The sequence below is a fragment of the Gambusia affinis genome, linkage group LG07 (genome assembly GCF_019740435.1).
Source record: "Gambusia affinis linkage group LG07, SWU_Gaff_1.0, whole genome shotgun sequence".
Taxonomy (NCBI): Eukaryota; Metazoa; Chordata; class Actinopteri; order Cyprinodontiformes; family Poeciliidae; genus Gambusia; species Gambusia affinis.
This window is the reverse complement of record NC_057874.1, coordinates 6968840-6992085: the sequence shown is the minus strand read 5'-3', so window position 1 is coordinate 6992085 and position 23246 is coordinate 6968840. Positions and strand designations below refer to the sequence as shown.

General features: G+C 41.4%; 1 protein-coding gene across 11 annotated transcripts in view; it reads left to right on the top strand.

The window, feature by feature from the left end:
* LOC122834350 (membrane-associated guanylate kinase, WW and PDZ domain-containing protein 1-like) overlaps positions 1-23246 on the top strand; it is a 141121-nt gene that overhangs the window by 110632 nt on the left and 7243 nt on the right. For 3 of the 11 annotated variants that reach the window (XM_044122715.1, XM_044122713.1, XM_044122721.1), the window contains exons 14-22: positions 348-392; positions 3742-3988; positions 8478-8569; positions 9118-9310; positions 11855-12262; positions 16107-16310; positions 19514-19607; positions 20433-20523; positions 21248-21391. In XM_044122715.1, the coding sequence (XP_043978650.1) occupies positions 348-392; positions 3742-3988; positions 8478-8569; positions 9118-9310; positions 11855-12262; positions 16107-16310; positions 19514-19607; positions 20433-20523; positions 21248-21391 (1518 nt within the window). The remainder of the gene's footprint in view (positions 1-347; positions 393-3741; positions 3989-8477; positions 8570-9117; positions 9311-11854; positions 12263-16106; positions 16311-19513; positions 19608-20432; positions 20524-21247; positions 21392-23246) is intronic. The other 8 variants (XM_044122720.1, XM_044122718.1, XM_044122722.1 and 5 more) reach the window with 6 other exon arrangements.

The following is a 23246-nucleotide window of genomic DNA, read 5'->3' as shown; positions in this document are numbered from 1 at the left end:
GCTACCTGATCCCAGCCTCCCACACCCCCATTCTGGGTGCTTGAACTTGTGCTGATGTTCTTGCTCTGTTTGTAGACATGGGGTTGCTATGTTTTTGCGGGGGTGGATCCCTATTGGCTTTACATGAGCCCCCCGCCCTCTCAAATCCTCCCTCCTCTTCCAGCGGAGGTTGGGACCAGGGGCTTTGATGTGCCGCGTGAACTGGGTTGCTAACATGCTGATTATGGCATCATGCTGGGTGCTAAGTTTGTAGCGCGAGAGCAGAATGTGTGATCAGGACTGCGAGACCCCAGCAACCTTGTCCGACTGAATGCATGTTTATTTGTTCATTTTTGTTTGTTTTGCAGGATTATTATGACCTGTCTCCTCCGTACAGAGATTACGCTAGGATGGTATGTGATGTCATTTAGAAGGGGCTGAAGGTTTTTTGGGGAATGAGGTGTTGGTGCTGGGTACATCATGGTGGTGGTTGTCTTGTTGAAGAAAATGGTTTGGGAAAAGGCATGCTACATTAGTGCCATGTTTAAATGTAACACATACTCCTAGGCGAAACTGCAGAACAAAAAAAAGTTGTTAAATGTAGTTGAAGTTTTCTTCTGCTTAGTTTACAGAATATACCTTTTTGTCATTCTGGTTTTTATAGAGTTATACAAGTAGAAAGAAAACATTAGCTGGTTAGTCAGGCTGTCTGCTCAGGTAGAACCTGAAGTCAGCTGGTTTACAGACAGGCCTTTTCAGTTAAAAAAAGCTCATTCATTTTAATTTACCCTCTAATGCTGCAATTTGGTGTTTGAGACCTCTTCCTCTTTAACCAAATTAGTACTTTCTTCAAATGCCATGTCTAAAATGGATTGAGAAAATGCATTTTGATTATAATTACATGAAAACAAAACACCTAATCTTCACCTAGTTTGCTTATTCAATTAGGATCTGGATAAATTTTACCTCTTAAACAATTCTTACCCCTTGTTTTGTGTGCCCTCCATTTAGTACGTTACTTAATTCAATCATCTAAATATTTTTTATTACACACTCTTTGCATTTACTTTATCTCTGAGCACATTTTGGACCTGTTGACATTTATGAAATATGTGAGATTGTTGGTCAAAGTGGGTACCATACTGCCCCCTGGTGGATGTATGGTAATATGTCGTTGACATGAAAAAATCCGCATTAGATAGCACTATTTTCTCCCCTGTAAAGTTGGGTATGAAATGATTAAAGCCGCAAAGACAGTGAAGACATTAAAGGATCGGCATCCTTCTAGACTACATACTTATTTTGAGAAAAAAGATCGCTGCGTTCCTTTATTGGTTGTTGTTCAGGTTGGGAAATGTGAATGTTGTTTCATTGTGATTAAATTGCAAGGCTGATGATTTTGGGAAGAAAACATCCATGCTGGGAACATTGATCACCATATATTCAGCCTTCATAAATCAAGGAAAAGAAGTTCCCGAACCTGGAATTTGTAGCTATACAAAGATACAACTAACATCATTTATTGGGTTCAACTGCTAAGTAATTTGTTAACCCTCCTGAGGTCACAGTCAGACAGCGGGGAAGTGATAGAGGTTGTCCCGTCAGACCATCAGTTCCCGAAACTATACAATAAAACCCCGTGTGAAAGCGCACGTGGGTCAATGCAAACCCGCCAGACCGCACATAGTGTAAAAAGCTTGTGGCGTCCCAATGACTCGAGGTTTTAACCCTCCTGCGGTCTTAAAGACGGGGTCGTGTAGGTCCCACAAGTTTTTTTACTCTGTGCACTGTCCGATGAGGTTGCACAGACCTTTACAAGGGCTTTCTTTGTGTGCGAGGCTCCCGGAACCGATAGTCTGATGCAAGTCGCTCCCAAGTTCCCGCTGTCCAACCGTGACATTTGCCGTACTCCTCCTGAGTGTTGCGCTAAAACCACAGGGCGGTTAAAACAAGCAAAATAATTTTTTTAATCCTGTTGGTCTTCAAACTTGAACAATGTTTAACATTATTTAAAAGTTCTTAAAAAGCCTTAAATGTAACTTTAAAAAAAAAAAAAACTTCCATATTTCCTAACAGCCAAACATAGGTTTTATTAAGCAATGGAAAAGTATTAGAGCCTTCTGTCAGCCGGCTGACCAGCAGTAGTAAGAGGTGGAGGAAGGGGAGCGTGGCGATGTCGACATTCCTTGATACCTGGGGAATTCCTACGGTACACACTAGGATCCAGTATTCGATGGAGCCAATCTCTTGTTTCTTAGGCAGAAACCGAGATTTGTTTACTGTCTTTTGCCAGAAAAGACAGAATTTTGTTTCTCTTTTAAAAGTTGCTGGAGCTGGACAAACCAATGCATTAGAGCGGTCTCAGTACATTAAGGGAGAACTCTGTGGCTGAGGAAGGTCAAAGCTAACAGATCCATCAAGGGCAAGAGATTTGTTTTCATTTGTAAAGGCAGGCGAGTTTGGACTTCAGGTGCATCAAATACTGGTTCCTCGCCGGCTAAAGCAGGATCCATGTATTTGGAAAGATAAAAGTGAAGAGAAGATAATTTTGTGAACTGATGAACGCATCAGATCTCAAAGTTTGTTGGCAACCCCAGACAATGGCATTCTCATTAACTGACTATTGATTTTCAAGTTTATCATTGAACCCGTCGAGCCTCCGCTCCAACCACTAGGTGCAAGTTGCAGCTCCCACTTAGTATTTTCAAGAGCATCGAGCTTCTTTTATGTTTAACTAACATGATGAATATAAACATGAATCGCAGAGGTGTGGGAGGCAGATTCAGTGAGTAATGAGTCAGAATTTATTGAAGACATGGCTGCACTTTGAAGGCCAAACACTTTGATAGTTGAGACTGACGAACCCCCCCCCCCCCCCACCCTCTCCTCGCTGTATTTTTGTCCACTGTATCCAAAGTAATATGCAGTCACGTGACGTGAGAAGTCTTAACTGCTGTCATTTTTTCCTCCTGCTGCCTCTTTCCCTCGTGCCCCGACTGTAACTCTTTCATTTTGCTGCTTTCTGTTTGAAATCCTCACAGCAGGGTGAATTCTGCACGCTAAGGATAAAGATGAGACAGTTAAAAAAAATAAAAAATACGTTCCCTGTAAAGGCTGTCAGCTTGCACTTGAGCTCAGAAGTGCATGTGCTTTATTCCGACACCTCAAATCCTTGGGCAAGTGTTTAAGCACCCATGTAATTGCGAGGCCGGGTGCAATTTATGACTTCACCAGTAAAAATTGTCTTTGTTTCAAACCCAAAAGGGCTTTATTCACTGTGATTTCGTTCCTCCATATGCAGCAGGGAATGCAGCTCTTTGTTAAAACTCCCCCCTCTGCCAGACAAAAGGAATAGGCGATGTGGCCCTTCTAAATTGATCCACGGTGTTTTTATCTCAGCCGAATGACTTAATCATGAGAAACCACAGAGATTTTTTTTTTCTCAGCACTCATGCAGGATAACGGAATTTCTCTGAATAAAGCAGCTTGATTATTCTGTTAGTTGATTAAGGTAGAAACACAGAGCGTGTTTCCTTTTACCCCGAGGAGAAGCAATTGTTGGTCTTTTTTTGCTGCTCTAATATGAAACTCTTTTGTATTTGTATCTTCATCATCTCCTCTCACCAGCCGCAGCTCTGATGGCTCTCTTATCAGCGGCAGAGAATGCAATAACCCTTACATGTCAACTCTGAGTTTAATCTTCCATGCTCCATTAAAGCCTATTTTAAAGAGTCAAATGATATTGATCTACTTCCTCTACAGCAATTGTCAAGGAAGGACAGTCAGAGCAGTTCCCAGCATAGTGTTTCCAGCCACCGGAGCACCCACACGGACTCGCCCGTGCACTCGTCTCTGGCAGCCCCCCTCAGCGAGAGCAGCACACCCCCGGCCCCCTCGCAGCCCTTGCCTGGCCTGCCTTCCCAGGACTCCCAAGGAGACGGGACCACCCACAGAAAACCCGACCCCTTTAAGATCTGGGCCCAGTCCAGGAGCATGTATGAAAGTAGGCGTAAGTATATGAATTTTTGGTGGCGGTTGGATGAGGGCTGCATGGGGCGGTGGGCTGTGCACCCCTGGTGTATAGGCAATGGGAGTTGAAAGGTTTGGGAAGCAAATAAAGCCTGTATGTAAGTAGCTGGTTCTAGCTTCTTTGCTGGAGGTAGTGCTATGTGCAACCTAATGCTGTGCTCCTTTTGTACTCTGAGGTCTGTTATTCTGAGCTTTTAGTTAGAAATGCAAGCAGAAGAAGTGGGACATCCAACTTGGAAAGCATGATGTCTCCAAAGATTCATCATGCATCAAAGAGTTTTTGAAAGTAAAAACCGTTTAAAGATCCAGACGTTCTCCGTTTATTTACTCTTCTGGCTGCCTTTATCTTATTAAATGAACAGAACACATCGTGCAGTAACTCTGTTTGTGAACATGTTCCTTAGGTATCTAGCCCTCACACTTGTATCCCCATTATGGACCTGCACAGTCCCAGCTGTTTCTTCCTTACTTTGAATTCACACAGATTAAATTAAATTAAGTTGCACCCTATTTTCATACATGACTGTTACTCTTTTGATCCCTGTTTGAGCCAATTGATTCTAATGAAATACGATAGAAAAGAAAATAGATATCTTTTTTTTTTTTTTTTATTGGAGTCATAGCCACATTTCGTATTGCAAAATACTTGAAATCTTATTTGCCAGTGGCTGACATGGAAGATCGTGAAGCCAGGTACAAATTGATACATGGTCGGTATAGAAAGTCCAGTGTAAGGCAATATTATTTTGAAGTCCCCAAAAATCACAACAGAGATTACTGAAACTCCAAAGGGATAATTTGGCAAAGAGTCAATCCCAGTTTGTACCTCAATAATTAACAAATCCCACCGGCTTTCTGACTCACTGCTTTGTTGTGACATAAATCCAATATCCACGTTTAGACTTCAGAGGCAAATGAAACGCAGCATTAAGTATGCCCTTGCTTGTTTGCAGGTGCTGGAAACTGAACACAAAGCTGCCAAACACTAATTTAGCTAACATTGAAAGCGGGGTAACGTAGATGAGTATTCGAGTTTTGGTTACTTTAAACAAAACAAAAAAAAGAAAAATCAAGTTTCCTCTTAAAATTAGTAGTATTGTTTTTATGTTTGATAGTTCACAATTAAATCCCCTCGCTCTCTCTGTGCTAAGCTAAGTTAGCTGTGACATTTGCCGTGAAGTAATGCTTCTGCTCCTGTACCACCCTTCGTCATGAGTTTGAGGTTGTCTTTCTGGGGCGCAGGGTTTGTTGAAAGACAGAGGACATTTGATTTAGTCTTTGAAACTTCTGGTTGATTTCAAAAATGAGTCTTACATTTGGCTGTCTTCATCATGTGTAAATGTTGTCTTGCTACTGTGATGCGGCTATTCGCAGGTCAGCTAATTTGGTCATTAACAGATGCCTGGCCAGCACCACGGCGAACCAATGTTACCAGGCGAGTGCAGATAGTCTCCTAAAAAACGAAGGATTTTGGTTCTTTTCTCAGAAGGGACTAATGATGCCGCTTTTGTTCATTTCTCAGCATTAACACCACTGACATACTACCCTTCCCGTAAGAGCCACGTAGCACGTAATTAGCGGCAATGGTGGAGTGGTTGTCAGTGGATTGCCCAACCCTTTCTTTCCAGTTACCGTGCTGGTAGATGCCTCCAATTAATAAGAATAACGCTCAGATCAACTGTCAAATTTTGAAGTGGAAAAAGAGAGAGACTGAGGAAAAACACAGGAGTGTAAGAGCTCATAAGTGGCAACATCTCATCAGATGGCCAAGCATCTCCTGTCAGGAATGTTTCATTATTTTGAGAACATTGGCTTGTGCAAAAAGGAAAAGAGAAAAGTGAGACTGAGGGGAAAAAAATAAAAATTCAAGACCTGAGATTGAAAATATTTCTACAAGGTGATTCTAATTTGATAAATTCCTCGCAGGGTTTTTTATTTTTATTTTTCCTAACTCCCTGACTTGGTTAGCTCATGATAAACAGAGAAAATAAAGGAAAATGATTTCAGAATCAGTAAAGAAAGGTTTCCATTTAGTTGTAAGTGAATCTGAGGGAGAACAGGCAAGAAGATGAAATGGGATTGTGACACACGGAAAGGTCAGGAGGAACACCTGGAATTAGAGAGAACAGGTGACCCGTATCAGTAGGCGTGAATCCTCTCCCTCCTCCTGTGAGCTTTCGTTTCAGAAATCCTTCACTGTTGGCTCCATAGGGCCCGGGCAAAGAAATTTCTCCACTTTCGCTTTCAATGTAATGACACGCTCTGCTGAGATCAAGGTCTATCCACGCATCAGGTGCTGAATGATTTCCATTTGCACAAATAATCCTCCCAAAAAACCGACTCGCACAAACGCCTCAAATTAGCTGGGCCTGAAAAGGTTGGAGGCTTCATGTTTTATTGGGCTCTGTTTTGATTATCTCTGGGTTTTAACATGTTCCCAGATTAATTTTCTTAATATTTGAACCAAGCGTACTGTTGCTTTGGCTCTGCGTGTCTGTTTTTGAAACGCCCTCTTATGCCCAGTTGCCTCACCGCAAGGATCGCTTATGGATCTGTTAATCGCCACGGGCAGATGGCAACAGTTAGCCTTTGACTCGCTCCGTTACCCTACAGAAAAAATACAAAAAAAAAAACATTGGGGTTGACTGGAAGGAAGAGCTTCGCTCTGCATGGATTTGAAATGTTGACTGAAAGAACAGATTGGAAATGGGCTTCTTGCGCTTCGCACCACACTGCCGTTTCTTTGCGGTTTTGGCAGCAGCGGCCTGCGCTGAGGCAAAATTGAAATCTCTCTGGGGTTTTCTTGAGAGACGCATAGCTGCGACTGTACAAATACTAGCTCAAGTTTATGCATTGCTGTTCGCAGTGTCTTCCAAAAATATCCCTACCCCTTGAAAATGTCTTTGCACATTTCTTCATATTACAACCTTGAGGTTCAATGTACTTATTACAATTTTAAGTGCTAGTCTAAGACAAGGCAGAAAAGCTGTTTACTGGAAAGAAAATGGTAGATTTTAAAAAATCTAAATTAGAAAAGTGTGAGAATCAATTGTTTTTTGCCCCTCGCCACAATCTCCTTTTACAATGATGTGCTTAAGTGTCATAAATACAAGTGAAGGGCTCAGCGCTGTTTAAACCATGCAGAGGTAGAGCACGAATGACTAAAGTGCGGCCTTAGAAATGGTTTTGTGCAGCCTTCAACTCAATTCAAGAGTGATATGACTTTGACTTGCATGTTCGGAACGATTGATATGCACTTAAAAAAAATAAATGCTAGGCTGCAATTTTCAATAACATGAGGCCGTTCAAAAGACGTAGATGGATAAAAGTGTTCTTAAAACGAAAGATGTAAGGCGCAAGACAGAGTAGTCATCTTAAACCAACCAATTTTTATTTATTTTTTGCTTCTAATTTATTGTAATAGTAAGTCGGCCTGCAGACATCCAGTTAAAATAAGAAGAAAGCAAAATAAAACTGCAACCCTCGCCCTTTAACTACTTTCAATTTGTCATCCTGACCCCCATGTCAAAAGGTTTGGACACGTCTGCGGGAGAAAGTAGTGCAGCTGCACTTTCAGCAAAATGTTCTTTCACAAATATCAGTTAAGGGTTGAGGGCGGGGGGGCTGAATTTACATGCACACCATATTTTTCAGATTTTTATTTGCAAAACCATTAACTTTCCACTTCGCAATGATGCTTCTCTACCCATCATAAAATCCCAACGCATACATTGAAGGCTGAGCTTGTGGAAAAGGAAGCTGTGGTTTGTCTGTATTGTGAAGAATTTAGAGAGGAATGATTTCTTTTTTCTTTTTCTTTTTTTTCAAAGCAGTGTCAGCCTTTTCAGTTTATTTTTGGACTTCAATAAAGAAAGTGAACAGATTCACTTCTAAAAAAAAACCCAAAAACATCTTTATTTATCCCGTGCTTACTAGAGGACAATGGAAATGAAAATATGCCACATTTTTCATAAAGAAACATTGTTCTCCGACTGATCTGAGTGTAAGATTTTCCTTTTAACCATATTAAAAATAAAAAGTTTACTATTTCAGACATCAAACAAGAGTCCCAGTCTTGTAGTTTCTAATTATGTCGCACAAAAAAAAACACAACAGTTTTTTTCCTTTTGCTCTGGACCAAAAATAAATGCTCTCACCGTTGATGCACCAGTTGTTTACTCCTCCTGTGTTTGCGCCATACGACGGGCAGATGGCCGTCATATCAGATGGCTTTCATATCAAAGCCTAAAATTACTAAGAGAGCCATCAACATCCTGACACAAAAACATAGTTGTTGCTGAAGAACAGCAGGTCTTATTATAATCCCAATGTTGCAAGAAAATTTGACTGAATCAAGCTTGATGTCCTCCCTCAAACTCATCATGGATGGGGTTTTTTGCACGGGTGAAGGAACTATGGAAAAAAGAAAAATCCCTGGGACGACTGATGGTTTTTCATTGATTTCATAGTTCCAGACTTCCAGGAGCAGGACATTTTCCTGTGGAGAAAGGACACGGGCTTCGGCTTCAGGATCCTCGGAGGCAACGAGCCAGGAGAACCTGTGAGTGTCTCCAAAAGTTCCTGAATCTGTCACGAATTGAACCTGCTTGCGTTCCTTTCCCTGTTAAGACTATTTTACTGTATGTACATTTGTGAGAAATCCAACTCGGGTGTTTCAGTAACGTGAACAAAAAAAAAAACAGGTTTTATCCCCAGCATCTGAGTGAGAAGCTGCACGGTCCTTTATTTTTTTTAATGTTGGACTCTAGACAAATTCTCATCATTGATTTTTAACAAAACAGTTTCTCTCTGATACGATGACTTCAATGGTATTTTTTTTTTCCCTTCACTTCTTTGTAGGAAAGTTATTGTTTGCTCTGGTTCACTGCCCCACACTGTTGAGTTGTTCTCCCTTCTCCCCTAAAGAAAAACCAAATTTATTGTTAGTCCTGCGTTGAATTACGGCACACTCTTGTAAGTCGAAGAGTAAAAACACAACAGCCAGGTTCACATTGTTGCGCAACACGTAAAGAGCACAGGACGAATGTGTTGGTGACTTCCTTCGTTTCCTGGTTGGAGTTTGTTTATTTGCGTTCGCCTGTCTTCCAGATCTACATCGGCCACATAGTGAAGTACGGCGCTGCGGATGAGGACGGGCGCCTCCGATCCGGAGATGAACTGATATGTGTGGACGGCACAGCGGTGGTGGGCAAGTCACATCAATTGGTGGTGCAGCTGATGCAGCAGGCTGCCAAGCAGGGCCACGTTAATCTCACTGTGCGACGCAAAACCAACTACGCAGGTGAGGAGAGACGAGGAGGCCCAGTACTACAGTCTACTTTCCATGAAATTCTCCGTTCAAATGTTTCTCAAACTCACATTTTGATCCTCTAGTCCTGATTCGCCTCTGAAAGTTGACTTTTAACTCTTTCCCGCCCACTGAAAAAGATTTTGCCTCCAGTTATGTCTGAACATCAGCAAGGGTTTATAAAAAGCCGTCCTTTATTGATATTCGGCGCTTTTTTTAATATTTTGTACATACTTTCAGTAAACCTGGTGGAAAACGTTGTTTATTATTCAGAGGAAGCTTTTGGCCATGTGGAATGAAACGATGTGGTTGTTTTACTGGAAAGATTAGTTTCCAGTAAAGCAACCTGGATGAATTCTTTATAGCCATTCCTGTTGGTTTTCCATCTTTTGTGCTGGGAGCAACAGAATTGTCCCCTTTGTCCACCGTTATTCAATCAAGTTAAAAATCCCACCTATGGTCACACTGAACATAAAATGTTTGTTTGTTTTTTTATTCTAATGAGTTTTTTAAATCATTGTCATTGTGTTGGTCACCAGGACAACTATTAAGGTTTGAAATTAAGATTTAAAAAATCCTTAGGCTAATATGAGCTAGCTTTCATAGCCTGAAGATATTACTGTGATTATTGTATGGGGTGAATGTGCTGTGAGCAAACCCAGGGTGTTCAGAAAGCCCACGTTGACCATGAAGCTTTATGCATGATTTGATCATTAAAAAAATATTTGTTTATTTTAGCTATGCTGAAACTTTATACCTGCAATATTTTAAGATAGTAAATACTAGTGAAGTAAATGACTTTCTGCTGTCAAGGTGCAATTAACTGTTTAACAATGTTTAACGTATTGATTAGGGGAAGCACCATATTGCCATTTATCTCCCACTCATCAAAAATCAAAGCACACAACAGTTTTTAAAATATTGACGATATGCTCCTGGTGCTGTCAGCGCATTAAGGGTATACGCAAGGTGATGTCCCATTAAGCAGAAAGTCTTCATTAATGCCGATGACTTCTTACTTTCCAATCCCCAAATGTTTTTAAGACTTCACTGCCATACCTTTTTAAGCATTTATTTTCAATATAAGCTTGTGTATCAAGCTTCGATGCTGTTCTGAAGCTAAGATGTACTCTTTACTTTGCACTTCATGAGCCATTACTTATAGCACTATTTGAATCTATATTTATCACGGCTCCACAGGGAGACTGGGGCCTCCCTTACTACTGTGTGTGCACGACCTTTTTCCTTCCTCCTCTTTAGTCTGTGGAGCTGAAAGCAATCGGCCTCTGCTTCGAATAAACATTTTTCCCCATCGCTGATGTGGCGGTGCTCATCTCCGCTCCGCCACGCCCCGCTCCTCAGCAGGCCCGTAAAGAAACGGCCCGTGAACGTGATGGAGAGGATGCTCAACCTTTGGCCCGATGACGGCAGCCCAGACATTAGTCCATTGCTTGTTCCCCGTCCGCCTCGGAGGGCAGACGGTATGAGGCGCCTTCCCCGAGCCGCCGTACAGGAAATGAAATGTGGAATGAAATGAAATGTGGAGATTGTGCAGGCAGGACGCGTCCTCGGTTTAGCTTTTGTTCACAACAGAGTAAAGGGCAGAGTACTGAAGGAGGTCGTCCTCCGACGTTAGCCAGGAGTGAGAAGAATGAGAGTACTTTTATTAGACTTACTAGAGTAGGTGGGTAGAGTACACAAAAATGGTACTCAAGTACGAGTATTCTAAGTAAAAGTAAAACGAAGTCATTCAAGAAATTACTCAAGTAAGAGTTAAAATAAAGGATTTTATATAAGAGCTACTCAAATGCTGACTTTCTTCGGATGGAGAAAGTTTTTATATTATGTGCAATTTCTGGTATTTTAAAGACTAAAATACAAAAAATGCACAGAAACAATGAAAGGTAAAGTACTTCCAGTGACAACATAAGGCGTTTAATGTTTTCACTTGACCTCCAAATGGCACAAGAGACTCAGCAGATAAAAAAATGACATTAAATCAAATCTGGTGCAAGAGCAACAAGTCTCACTTCAACATAAACTATATGTTTGTATTTCTGCCTGGTGTATAAAACCTATTTGTTCTTCTTTAAAGTTACTCACGGTAGGTAGAGTATCCAGAAGCTTTACTCAAGTAAGAGTGGCAATACTTCATAATCTGATTATTGAAGTAAAAGTATAAAAAATAGTGTACTACTCATTTCTTTACTTTTATTTCTTTTAAAGTTACTCAAGTGACTGTAATTGAGTAAATGTAGCTAATTACGATCCACCTCGGCTTAATTGATGATGTAAGATTTACTCGTCTCATTGTGCTGTGCGTCGTCATTTCAATGTCTCCCAATTCTCTTCAAAAGCAAAGACTGACCCAACTCTCACCAGCTGCTTTTGATGTTCCTCTTGATGTTTTCAGGCTGGCTCATCCCTCTGTCTCTTATTTGCCTTCCTGTTTTTTCTTCTTTATTTCCTTTTATAAAATCTCTCTCATTCTGCTTCCTCTTTAACCCCTTCCTCACCCTACGCTTCTGTCTCATGCAGTTAAATCAGAGGGAGATGTCCCTCCGTCGCCAGCGTCCTCACACCACAGCAGCACCCAGGCGCCCAGCCTGACAGAGGATATGGGCAAGCGCACGCCGCAGGGCAGCCAGAACTCCCTCAACACCGTCAGCTCCGGCAGCGGCTCCACCTCTGGCATCGGCAGTGGAGGAGGAGGAGGAGGAGGAGGAGGAGGAGGAGGCGGCGCCGGGATCGGTGGGAACGCTGTGGTCGCGGCTGCAGCTGCGACCACGTCCTCTCAGCCCCCAAACGGCACCACAAACTCGGCCCCCGTCGTCGCCGCCTCCGCCGTGCAGCCCTACGACGTGGAGATCCGACGGGGCGAGAACGAAGGCTTCGGTTTCGTCATCGTGTCGTCGGTGTCGCGGCCTGAAGCGGGCACCACCTTCGGTAAGAGACGCTTCGCTTAATGAACTTGGAGAATATTCGCAGGTTATTAAGTTACATGCAAATATTACAGTTCAACCCAGCACAAACTAAAACACACACCAGGCCATTTTATTATTATTATTTTATTTTTTTCTTACCTTTGGGTTCTTTCATCTGTTTTTGTCTCCTTTGTGGAACTCCTTTGAGAACCACCGAGCGCTAAATAGCCTGACAGCCAGCACAGATTCTGGCTATTTACAGTCACACCAGATCAGTATCAACAGCCTTCAAAGAAGCGCAACTTTTTTTTTTTTTTTTTTTTGCCTCATTTCCTCTCCAGCCTGTCAAACCAAGACACTGAAACCCTTTCTTCCCCCTGCAGCTGCTGCTACACTCGCACAAAGCTTTCATAATTGATCACAAGTGAAGTGGGTCTTACGTAAGACGTCTGTATTATTCAGCTCCACTTAAATTGCTTCAGCCGAGCAGGTTGGTACTAAAAGCCTAATGACAGCTTAATGAGGATGCAGTTCTCCAAAGGGTAAATAGACGAATCAATGAGACTTTACTGATATTTAGCTTTTTTTATACCCCAGAATCAGTTTTTAGACGATATTGAATTGCTTAATTGCTAATAAATACTGCATTTCTTTGATTTTTTTTCTCTCTTTTTTTTTTTTTTAGTCGTGACATTTTTCAGTACATAATTTTTTTTTGCTTTTCATAAATTAGTGGTGCCTCTTCCTAAGCAGTGCGCTCTTTTCTCTAGCCGCTTTTGCCTATTCAGTGCCATGCGACTCGCACTCCTTTGAACTATTACACATATTTCAACATGCAACCACATAATTCAGTGTATATTTATAGTATTTTTTCAGATGGACCACCACAAAGTATTGGAACAATTTATCAAAATTGTTCACAGGTAGAAATCTGAAACGTGTGACTTGCATTTTTCTTTACACTGATGCTACAAAATTGACCTAATTAGCAAATCTACCCGTGTTGGATTTGATTAAACAGTGTTTGCTACCAGATACAAGCTTTAGGTTACTATGAGCGCACCAAGGTGGTGGCAGAATTATGCAATGGGAATTAATTTTATTTTATTTTTCTTGTGGTGCAGTTGCCCTTCATTGACAGTAATCAGACAGGAGAGAAGTGGGGATGACAAAAGCTGAAAACGTCTTAAGAATATATACTTCTGACTAGATAAGCTAAACAAACTCTGTCTTATGAGAGGAGCCTTTAACACCTATAGGCCTCCTAATAAATTTGGGGAGAATTTAGAAATTCTGTTTTCTCCAAAATCCGGATTCCAGGAGGCCAACATTCACATGCCCATAGCTTCTTCATCTCTCTTTTTTTTTTTGATGTCCACGTGTTTGACATTATTGGAAAGCTTAGGATGCACACTTTCAGAATCTGAAGATAACCCAAAACTGTTCCTGGATTTACTGAGGCAAATCACAAATGGTTAGAGTTGACTGCAGGGCAATCCTGGAAGAGAAGCATTTAGAGAGGCAGGAAAAACTTGAAAATGGGTTAGAGGTCAATGTCCAGCAGAACAAACTTCTATATATGGCCAGAGCTAAAATTGAAAGATTTGGGTTTGAGAATGTTCATATATTTGACTGGCTTTGTCAAAGTCTGCACCTAAATCTAATTAAGGTTTATATTTGCCATAAGTTTCGGTCCGTATCCATGCAGACCTGGTGGAGAGCAGAAGGCCTCCGAGTTTACCTGCATCCAACTGTGGTCCCTGCAAACTCTGGACTCACGGGGGGCTAAAGTTGCCCACCCCTTCAAGTATTTATTAGTGAAACATTTTGAAAACCATGCATTACTGTCCTTCCACCTCACAGTTCTGTGCCCAAATGCGTTAGTCCATGTGGAAAGAAAGGTTCAAGGCTCTGAACTGCTGTCATTCCTCTGTGCTCCCTGTCTCTGTTGGCCTGGATAGACTAAAACTTAGCATCACAGGTTTGCTCACAAAGCCGCAAATTTCTCCTTGGCAGGAGCGCGGCGGAAAGCAACGAACCAGCAGTTCAGCTTTATTCGCTCCGACTTAACATGTAAAATTCACACGAGGCATTTCCTTCTCTTTCCTTTTGCGCTTAATATTTCACAGCATAAATCTGACTAGATTTATTTAACGGATAGCTAGGGGGAGGGCACTTAGACGTGTTTGTAGCAGAATAAAAGCAGTGAGTGTGCTGCACAGGTGGAATGAATAGTAATGAAAAGGAAGACGAGATTGATCGCATTCTACAGTCTGCGGACAAAGAGGAAGAAAACACCTCAGGTTCGATGGGAAGACGTCAGCTCTGATGTATGTCTGTCGTCTCTAACATCCTGCCGGTACAGATATCTGGGATGTAACAAATCAGTACTGTTTCCATACCTGCTTCCTGCTTCTAACATGGAAATATCTGAAATATACTTAGACTAGTGGTATTGCACAAGGTCTAATCAAGGAGAGTATTCAAAGAGTGCACTGAGTTCAGTTTTTCAGTGAATTTGAAGTTTCCTACACAATCTTGAAATTTTTTTTTAGCATTTTTCAAGCTAAAAATGCCAAAGGAGATGTTTTTGGAGTTTTTTTGTCCAGGATCTTGTCCCATTTAGTGTCTAAGATTGTAAAAGTTTGACTTTCTAATATTAAATTGCTCAAAAAAAATGTTGACATTCTTGAGATTAACTACCAGTACAAATAATAGATGTATAAAAGCTAACACAGTGATTCATTCTGATTGGATCCGTCTCAAGATCATGAATTCTTGGTGTCAGACTCAGTTTTATTGTTGTCATATAAAAGGGACATATAGCAGAATGTTTTTTTGTTTTGTTTTTTTTCCCCCATATTGGAGTTGGATTATTCACCTTTGGCGTCTGATGAACCGGTTCTAATTTCATACCATTTAACATTTGATTTAAGTTCCTCGTTTTCCTATTTTTTGCCTAGAAATTAAAGATAGCATGGAAACAATGTACTGAAGATTGTGGGAAAGAGGAGCTGGTTTTGAATCCAACCAAAAGTAAGAGAATGTTATCGCTGTTTAAACGTCAAAGCATACATCTTTAACCCTAGTCCGTTTTTTTTTTTAGTAGACACAGATAAATTCATTAGAGAACGTGCTCCTGTTTGATGCATTTAAAGACTAAACATTTCGAGAATGTTGAGAGTTTTGATGTATTTAATAAATGGCACAAAAAAAAGACTTTTCTATACTTGACTTGCTGATCACCGATCAGAGACGTTTTAAAGGACAACTGGTCAATTCCAACAAGTAACTGGTGCATCTTTTGTGATGGAGGTTAAGCAAGCTGACATCCAGAATTCAACATGTCAGCATAATGTGATGATTGGTTAAAGCAATCACAAGATAAAAGGATGTCGAAACTCTCAACGGCAACAAGGACAGGACAATAAAAGTGGAATCACGACACGCAAAGAAAATATTTAGTAATCTCATATTAATTGAAACACGACAAAAAGAGTTGCACATCTTTTTGAAGACGAGACGACGACAAACACCTTTAGTCAGTCTTATGTCGGCCATGGAATGCTGCTCCTCAGGTGATGAAATGTTTTTCATTTTTGGAGCTTTTAGTACTTTAGTATCAGATTAATGTTCTTTGCATATAACCCTGACGGGATGATCCTCTTTTCTTCTCTGTGACTTTGGCTTTGCTTGCTTTGGGGCTGCTGGTAAATTAACCCTCAACTCTGTTGATCCTCTTTTTTTCTGCTCCTTTCCCCCCTTTTCCCTTCTTTTGCCATCTCTCTAAACACACACACACACACGCACACACACACGCCCTCACATTGAATCACATATCCCAACATGACAATGGTTGACCAAAGCTGGAAATGCATGTGTGGCCATGCCTCACAAAATAGGCCGCATCATCGAGGGGAGCCCGGCGGACCGCTGTGGGAAGCTGAAGGTCGGCGACCGCATCCTGGCCGTGAACGGGAACTCCATCACCAACAAGTCCCACTCTGACATCGTCAACCTCATCAAGGAGGCCGGGAACACCGTCACACTGCGAATCATTCCCGGAGACGGTGAGTGGACGGCGGCGGCTGTGGTTAGCTTTTTCCGCGCATCAAACTCGCGTTTGACATCTTGAAGCGGCTTTGTTGTTTGTCAAGAAACGCGGCGCTAGAAGGTTCTCTTCCAAGAGGTTCGGATTATCCAGGGTTTGTACGGATGATGGATTGAAGAATGAATGATCAAGAAAATGCTCAAATTTCAATGAGGAGTTTTTCAAGGTTTGGAAATAGCTTGATATTTATTTACACCCCTTGAATCCGCATCATTTTGTACAACTGAACGTTTAATTAAAATGTGAAAAGTAGTATTTAGAGTTGAAACTAGATATTTTTATACCCCTGATTAAAGGCGTAAAGATTTAGTAGGTCAAACCAAGCTGAGTACAGATTTAGCCTTTTTTTTTTTAGCTTTATTACAAGTTTACCAATTCATAAATGAAATCTTATTAAAACTTTTAATGTCATATTAGGTTTGAGAAGCTGTTCTATTCTTAATCTACACTTTGAGAAGTTGCAACGTTATCCCTGTGTGATACGGAGCTGAAGTTTCTCTGCTTTTTAAAGTGAGCGAAGCGCCCCCGCAGTGTTGACAGAACAGCTTCTTTGGGGTTATTTGGGAATCTTCCCAGCCGTTGCGTTTTTGCCTTTGGCATGCCCCCCGCTTTCAGAGCATGCAAGAGTAATTTAGTTGTCTCTTTGTTTGTTTGTGTGCAAGAGAGAAGCAGAGAACGATCTAGAACTTCCTTCTGCGTTCGCAAGTGTGTCGAATCTGTCGTTTCGACTTTAAATTAAAAAGCTTTGTGCATTTTTCGTGTTGTTCTTCGCTTAAAAATCCCCACGGCTTCCTCATTTATGCCGATTAATAGTTTGTGCGAGCGTGAGGAAGGCGATGCTCACCACCAACCTGCTCGCTGGTGGAGATTTGAGCTGTTCCTCCACATCGCTGACTTTGAAGCTCACTTCATGAATGAAGTGGGCTTTCGTCGTCTTCCGTTTCCGTCCAGAGAGTCTTACGAGAACAGCGGGACAAAAGCGCTCTGGCAAACAGACGCACAGAGCTTTGGAGAAAACACTGGGGAGAAATAACCAGATGTGCTCTACATGAAACTTCCTGTTTGTGTTCGTGAGCGTGTGTCAACCAGACGCTGTCTGACATGGAGACAGTTGTTAGGGGAAGACTGCAGGTTCTCTTCTAAGTGCAAATTTCCTCCGTGTGGATCTATAACGTTTACGGCAGGAGGAGCTTCTCGCAAGGTTCTGCTCTCGTTGCTCCAGTGTGAACGTGGGGATGGAGTTTTACGATAGGAAGCTGGAACTAGAGATGTTATTGCATGGCAGTGTGCAGCAGAAAGCAGGTATATTTTTGTCACATTTTATTCCACAGTTTGTAAGGTAAAAAGCATTTTAATGCCTCGTTAACCACTGTATCGATTGTAACAAAGCTGAAAGGTGTGTCCAGTGCTTCCATTCAACCAGCCTGAGTCGATACTTTGTAGAAACACGTTTCATTTTCACAGCAGCATCGACAAGCTTTCCAGTTCTGGGACAATATTTTTACCTTTTCTTCTGCGCAAAATACCTCCAGCTTAGTCTGATTAGTCTGGGACACACATTCTTGATTGGATTTAGGTCCGGACTTTGACTAGACCATTCTAACAAATGAATATTGCATCAGTGGCAATATTCAGGCTTTTAGTTTTAAGTCACTTGCTGACTCTTAATTTTTCATCCAAGCATTCAACTCCCTGCTGCCCAAAGTTGGAGCTACTTTGTATTTAAAATGAAAATAAATAATAATGAACTTTGTGGTTGTGGTGCGATGCGTTGTGGTAAAAGTGTAAATGCTTTTGTTTTGTTGCACTGCTTTTTAATTTTAATTCGGCTCAGGAGGGTATTCTGATCGACTGAGAGGCAAATGAAAGAAATGATTCAGCTCTTCTGTGCATTAAAGCTAATAAACGGCCGTGTTTCCCCAGCAGATTGGAAAGACTAACAGGAAGCATTTAAGGGAGGAGAGATAAATATAAAGATCGTGAAGTGTTATGGTGCATGTTTTGCAAATGAGCAGATGGAGGGTTGACTAGATTTTTATGAGGACAATTATAAAGCTGTAAAAGCCGACATCCAGTCGGAAACCAAAACTCATCCTGCTGCATCTTCTGTCTGATTTCTAATGTTTGCTACTCATCGGGTAACTAAAAGGTTAAGTAAAATAGAAGAGAAAAAGAAAAACCTAGAACGTGAACAGAGCTTTCTAATGTTTTTGTTGCTTTCTAATAATACCAAAATCTGACTCGGTCGCTGCAGAGACCCCGGAAAATAACCGGGAGCCCAAAACGACATGCACACCTTTCATGTGGAAACGAAAAGTGACGAGCACTTTGACAAAATGATCGACGGCCCAAACTTGCTGTCTTCTGCTCGTCTCCCGGATGTTTTCTGAGTGTTCGAGGAAGCTGGAGGTGGAGCCGCAGGGCTTTCTGCGGGTCAGCTAATGTTTTGGAGCTGACAGCTGCTGAATGGCCATGAGTGTGCAAATCCAACAAAACAAAAAAGAAAAAAAAGGAAAATGTATCCAGTGTGAAAAATTGATTTAATCCATCACAGTCTCCTGGAACACCGGATAGGCCTCGGTTATTATGCAAATACCGTAAATTATGGATTTATGCTAAATCAGGAAAAAGCAAATGTATGTAGAAGGTTTTATGTTCCCTGAAGAGAGAGAGGAAGAGAATGAGGGGAGTCTTAGGAAATCTAGAGTTTGCATGCAGACTTGGTGGGAAGCTGAGGAGGCAACGCAGTCATGTGGAGCAGAGACGGCTGAGACACCAAGGAACCAGTTCGATTGAAATTCAATTCCAAAATACTTTATTGATCCCAAAGGGAAATTAAATGTTGTTGTAACTCATAATTCAAAGAGTCTCCATCCGTCCATTCAGGCTTCATATTTAAAGCCTTTCCTCAACAGAAATAGCTTCTGCAAACACTTTTTTTCAGAAGCTATTTTATTTCATTTCAAGTCAGAATTCTGCTAATGTGAACATGGACTTTGAAACGTAAACATTTAAAGAAACCCTGGCTACTTCACATTGAATTTTTTATTTTTATTTTTTTATTTGTTTGTCCGTCTGGTGTGGTGGAACCATCTTCTCCTTGTCCAATGTTCTATTTAATGAATGACAATGTCATTCATCTTTCTGCCTTTTTCCCCACAGAGTCATCAAATGCGTCTTTGTTGACGAACGCTGAGAAGATTGCCACCATAACCACCACTCACACACCTCAGCAGCAGGCGGCACCTGAGGCCAGGTGAGCAGCACTCTTTGAAATGAACTGTGAATCGATCGGAGAAGCTCTTAACGGTCGGCTCTGTTTGCTCCGCTTTAATCAGTTTGCAGTTCGTTTGCCGAGAAAATCCGGTTCATTTGGCGAGACGTGAATGTGCAATCAAACTCTAAAACTCAAGGTCTCGATTCGGTTGAAGTGAACTCTGGTGCAGTTCGAATGTATATGGCGAATGCCAAGCGGACCTGAGGTCACTCTAAAAGCAGGAAGCCAACGATAGCGCAGGGCATTCTGGGTAAATATGTCCAAAACAGTAGAGGGAAAAAATGTCTCCTGGTCTTTTACCAAAGGCAAAAGAGAAATCTTACAACTGCTAAAATGTGATGCCACTCTCTCTCTCTCTCTCTCTATATATATATATATATATATATATATATATATATATATATATATATATATATATATGTATTTTTTTGCATTTTTCAAAGAAGGAAGTTGCAATCAGGTTTCCTTCAGTCATTTGTGATGCTGCGCCTCCACAGTCGACATTGGAAACAGGTTTTCGAAAGCATTTGGATTGTTTGACATGGTGCGGTGTGAAAGCGAACCGCCCCAGCTGAAAATGTAGCAAATGTTACCATTTTGGTCCCCAATTGACTGAGTTTACTGGACTATGATATACAGTACAGACCAAATGTTTGGACTCACTTTCTAATTGAATTCAATTAGAAAGTGTGTCCAAAGCTTTGGTCTGTACTGTATATATAAAAAAACAAGGACATAGTTTGACAAAAGTCTTTTGTCATTAAATTCTTTAATTTAAATGAGTATCTTTTTTTTTTTTTTCAGGACCAACACCAAACCAAAACAGGAATCTTATGAGTTTAACACCCCTCCAAACCCTCCCCTGCAGCCCCCCATCCAGCCAGACTCAACTCAGGTAAGTAAAAAACACACACCAGTCATTCACCTGTCCATTCATCCATTCCATGTCTGCATCAAGCACTCGCCACCTCTAACCACTTCTCCGTTGTCTCCTCACCCATCTATTTAAGCTGTTAGGCCATCCAAAACACACATCCACGCTTCAGCACACACCCACCTTCCCAAGGACGAACGGTGTACATTTTTATTTATTTATCTCCTTGCGATCGCCGGCTGCTGTCGGCCAGAGTCCGTGCATTAAGAAAAGCCTGTTTACTTTCAAAGTACCTCCTCAGTCCATTGTGTTCTCCGCTGCATTAATCTGGTGTTGTGGAGATGGCTCTCCTAGATAACATTGATCCCTCTGCAGAGGACATTAGGAGGGCATGGAGACAAAGCTGCAGAGACTGTCTGCCTGTCCTTGTGCTGCCCAGTCTGTCTCTCTATTGCCTAGAGCCCAAAGCATCAATAATTCAGCATCCTTACACCGGACCATATGCATACACACACATAGAAACACACACACGCGATGCGAGTGTGCCTTTCCTGGAGGTGGCATTTGTCCCCCCGCTCCTGAAATTAGAGACGGCTTTAAAGGGGGCACAAAAACCGCACACTTTAATCGAATCGCACATATGACCTTGATGCTAACACATCCGTCTCTGTGCATTTGTCTGGTTTTTTGTGTGTGTGTGTGTGTGTGTGTGTGTGTATGTGGGCGTCCGCACGCCTCCACCCAGGACTCTGAGTTCTACTCGGTGGACCTGGATAGAGACAGCAAAGGCTTCGGCTTCAGCCTGCGGGGAGGAAGAGAGTACAACATGGACCTGTACGTGCTGAGGCTCGCCGAGGAAGGAGCCGCAGTCCGCAACGGGAAAATGAAGGTAAGCAAATGTAAACCGCACAAGCTCCTGATCTACACATTTAAATTTGTAAAGATCTATTAAGTAGAAATGCTTGGCAGCAGGAAGCTGGCTTGGCTTCTTCTTTTTTTTGTTTGTTTGTTTGTTTGTCCCTGTGATGACAACAGTTGACATTAAAGATTAAAGATAGAGAGTATTTAAAGTTTTACTGCTCTTCTCCCTCCTCCTACAAGCTTTGTCTGAGTTGTGTCTCCTATGAATTGTGAAGTCGTCTTCTGAAATGCGAGTCCGCTTTTCTTGAGGATAGCTGAGATGCCCTCTGATGCTGGGGCTTGTCTCCCACCGAACAAGCAGGCGATAAATGGATCCCGTTACTGGCGGACTGTATCGTCTTCTAAAAATGAGATTGCGTACCCGATAACTTGACTTTTTGTAATCAACGGGTTGTATTCGGCTGCAGCATTTCACTTCAACTGGAGCAGATCTGAAACAGGTTTCTGTGTGAAACCACAACACGAGTTCCCCGGAGAGTTTTTGTGAGCTCCACTGTTCCACTGCAGGTCTGCATGTTGTCTTACTAGCTCTTACCTCCCCTGTCTTCTCAATTCTGCCACAGCTCCGAGTTTCAACTTCATTGTCTTAAAAGCATCTCTGGAGGATTAAGCTGAGGAAATTTGTTTCCTTTCTGTGTGACAATGATGTAGTGATCTAAACGGCTTATTTAATTGGAAGAACCGAGGATATTTAATTAAACCTGATGATAGCATCTCTGTTTGTATAATCCGATTAGACGTGCTTGGTTTTTGTTTTTTCCCCTTTTTTGCACAGTTTTGCAGCAGATCTCAGCAGATTATCTCTGATTGCGTTGAGAGTTTTATCTGTCGCATACCGATTAAGCTGCTTTGTTAAGGTGCCGTCTAAAACAGCTGACTCTTTAGTCTGCCTCAGAGACTAATGCTGTCCATCGTAAGGACTGACACTGTGGGAGGTATCCCACAATTACTGCCAACTATGCTTCAGTAAATATAAACGGTCACCTACTGGCTCATTGAAGCAAAATGATTCACTGAATGTAGGAATGTGAGCACAGTGATACTTTCGTGGTTGAATTTCCTTGATTACAAAATGCTATAGTTCAAAAATATTTACTATGAGTTTTTAACCTAGAATAGAAAGGCTGCACTTAATCTTCCTGCTGCTGGAATATTACAACGTCTTTGATTTTTACAGTTACAACAACGTCATTGATCACATTTAGTTGTTGCTGTTTTAACCTACAAAGATTTTTTTATTTTTTATTTAATTTTTTTTTATAAATTGGCATTCAGTTTAGGGCTGAAACAGTTAATCGGATTAATCGTGATGATTCGTTTATTCAAGTAATCATCAACTAATTTAGTAATCAATTGATCATTTACTGAAGTATATGAGCTCAAAAAACGGCAATTGGCTGAAAGAGCAACACATTTAGAGCAGTAAATAAGCCAAAACTGTCGAAAGAAAATTCACATTTTGCATGTAAGGCAAACAAAAAAAAACACCTTTGTAAATATGTTCCACCCAAAACTCCTCAAGCTGACACCTGGTTCAAATTGTGTACAAAAACCTACTGTTGTTCAATATTTACGATCCACTTGTTAATCAGTTAATCCAAAAAAATAATCCACAGGTTACCCCTGCAGTGTTTTAGGGAAATATGCAGAAATGTCTTGCTAATGCTCTCACAATGCCTTTGCATGCGAGACACCTCGGAAGAACTTATTAGATTTTATTTTTCTCAGTTAGGAAAGTGAGTTGGTGTAATCTGATTATTTGTACATGCATGTCTGAATCCTACGGCTTGCACGAGTTCAGGTTATTTAGAGGAATTATTAAT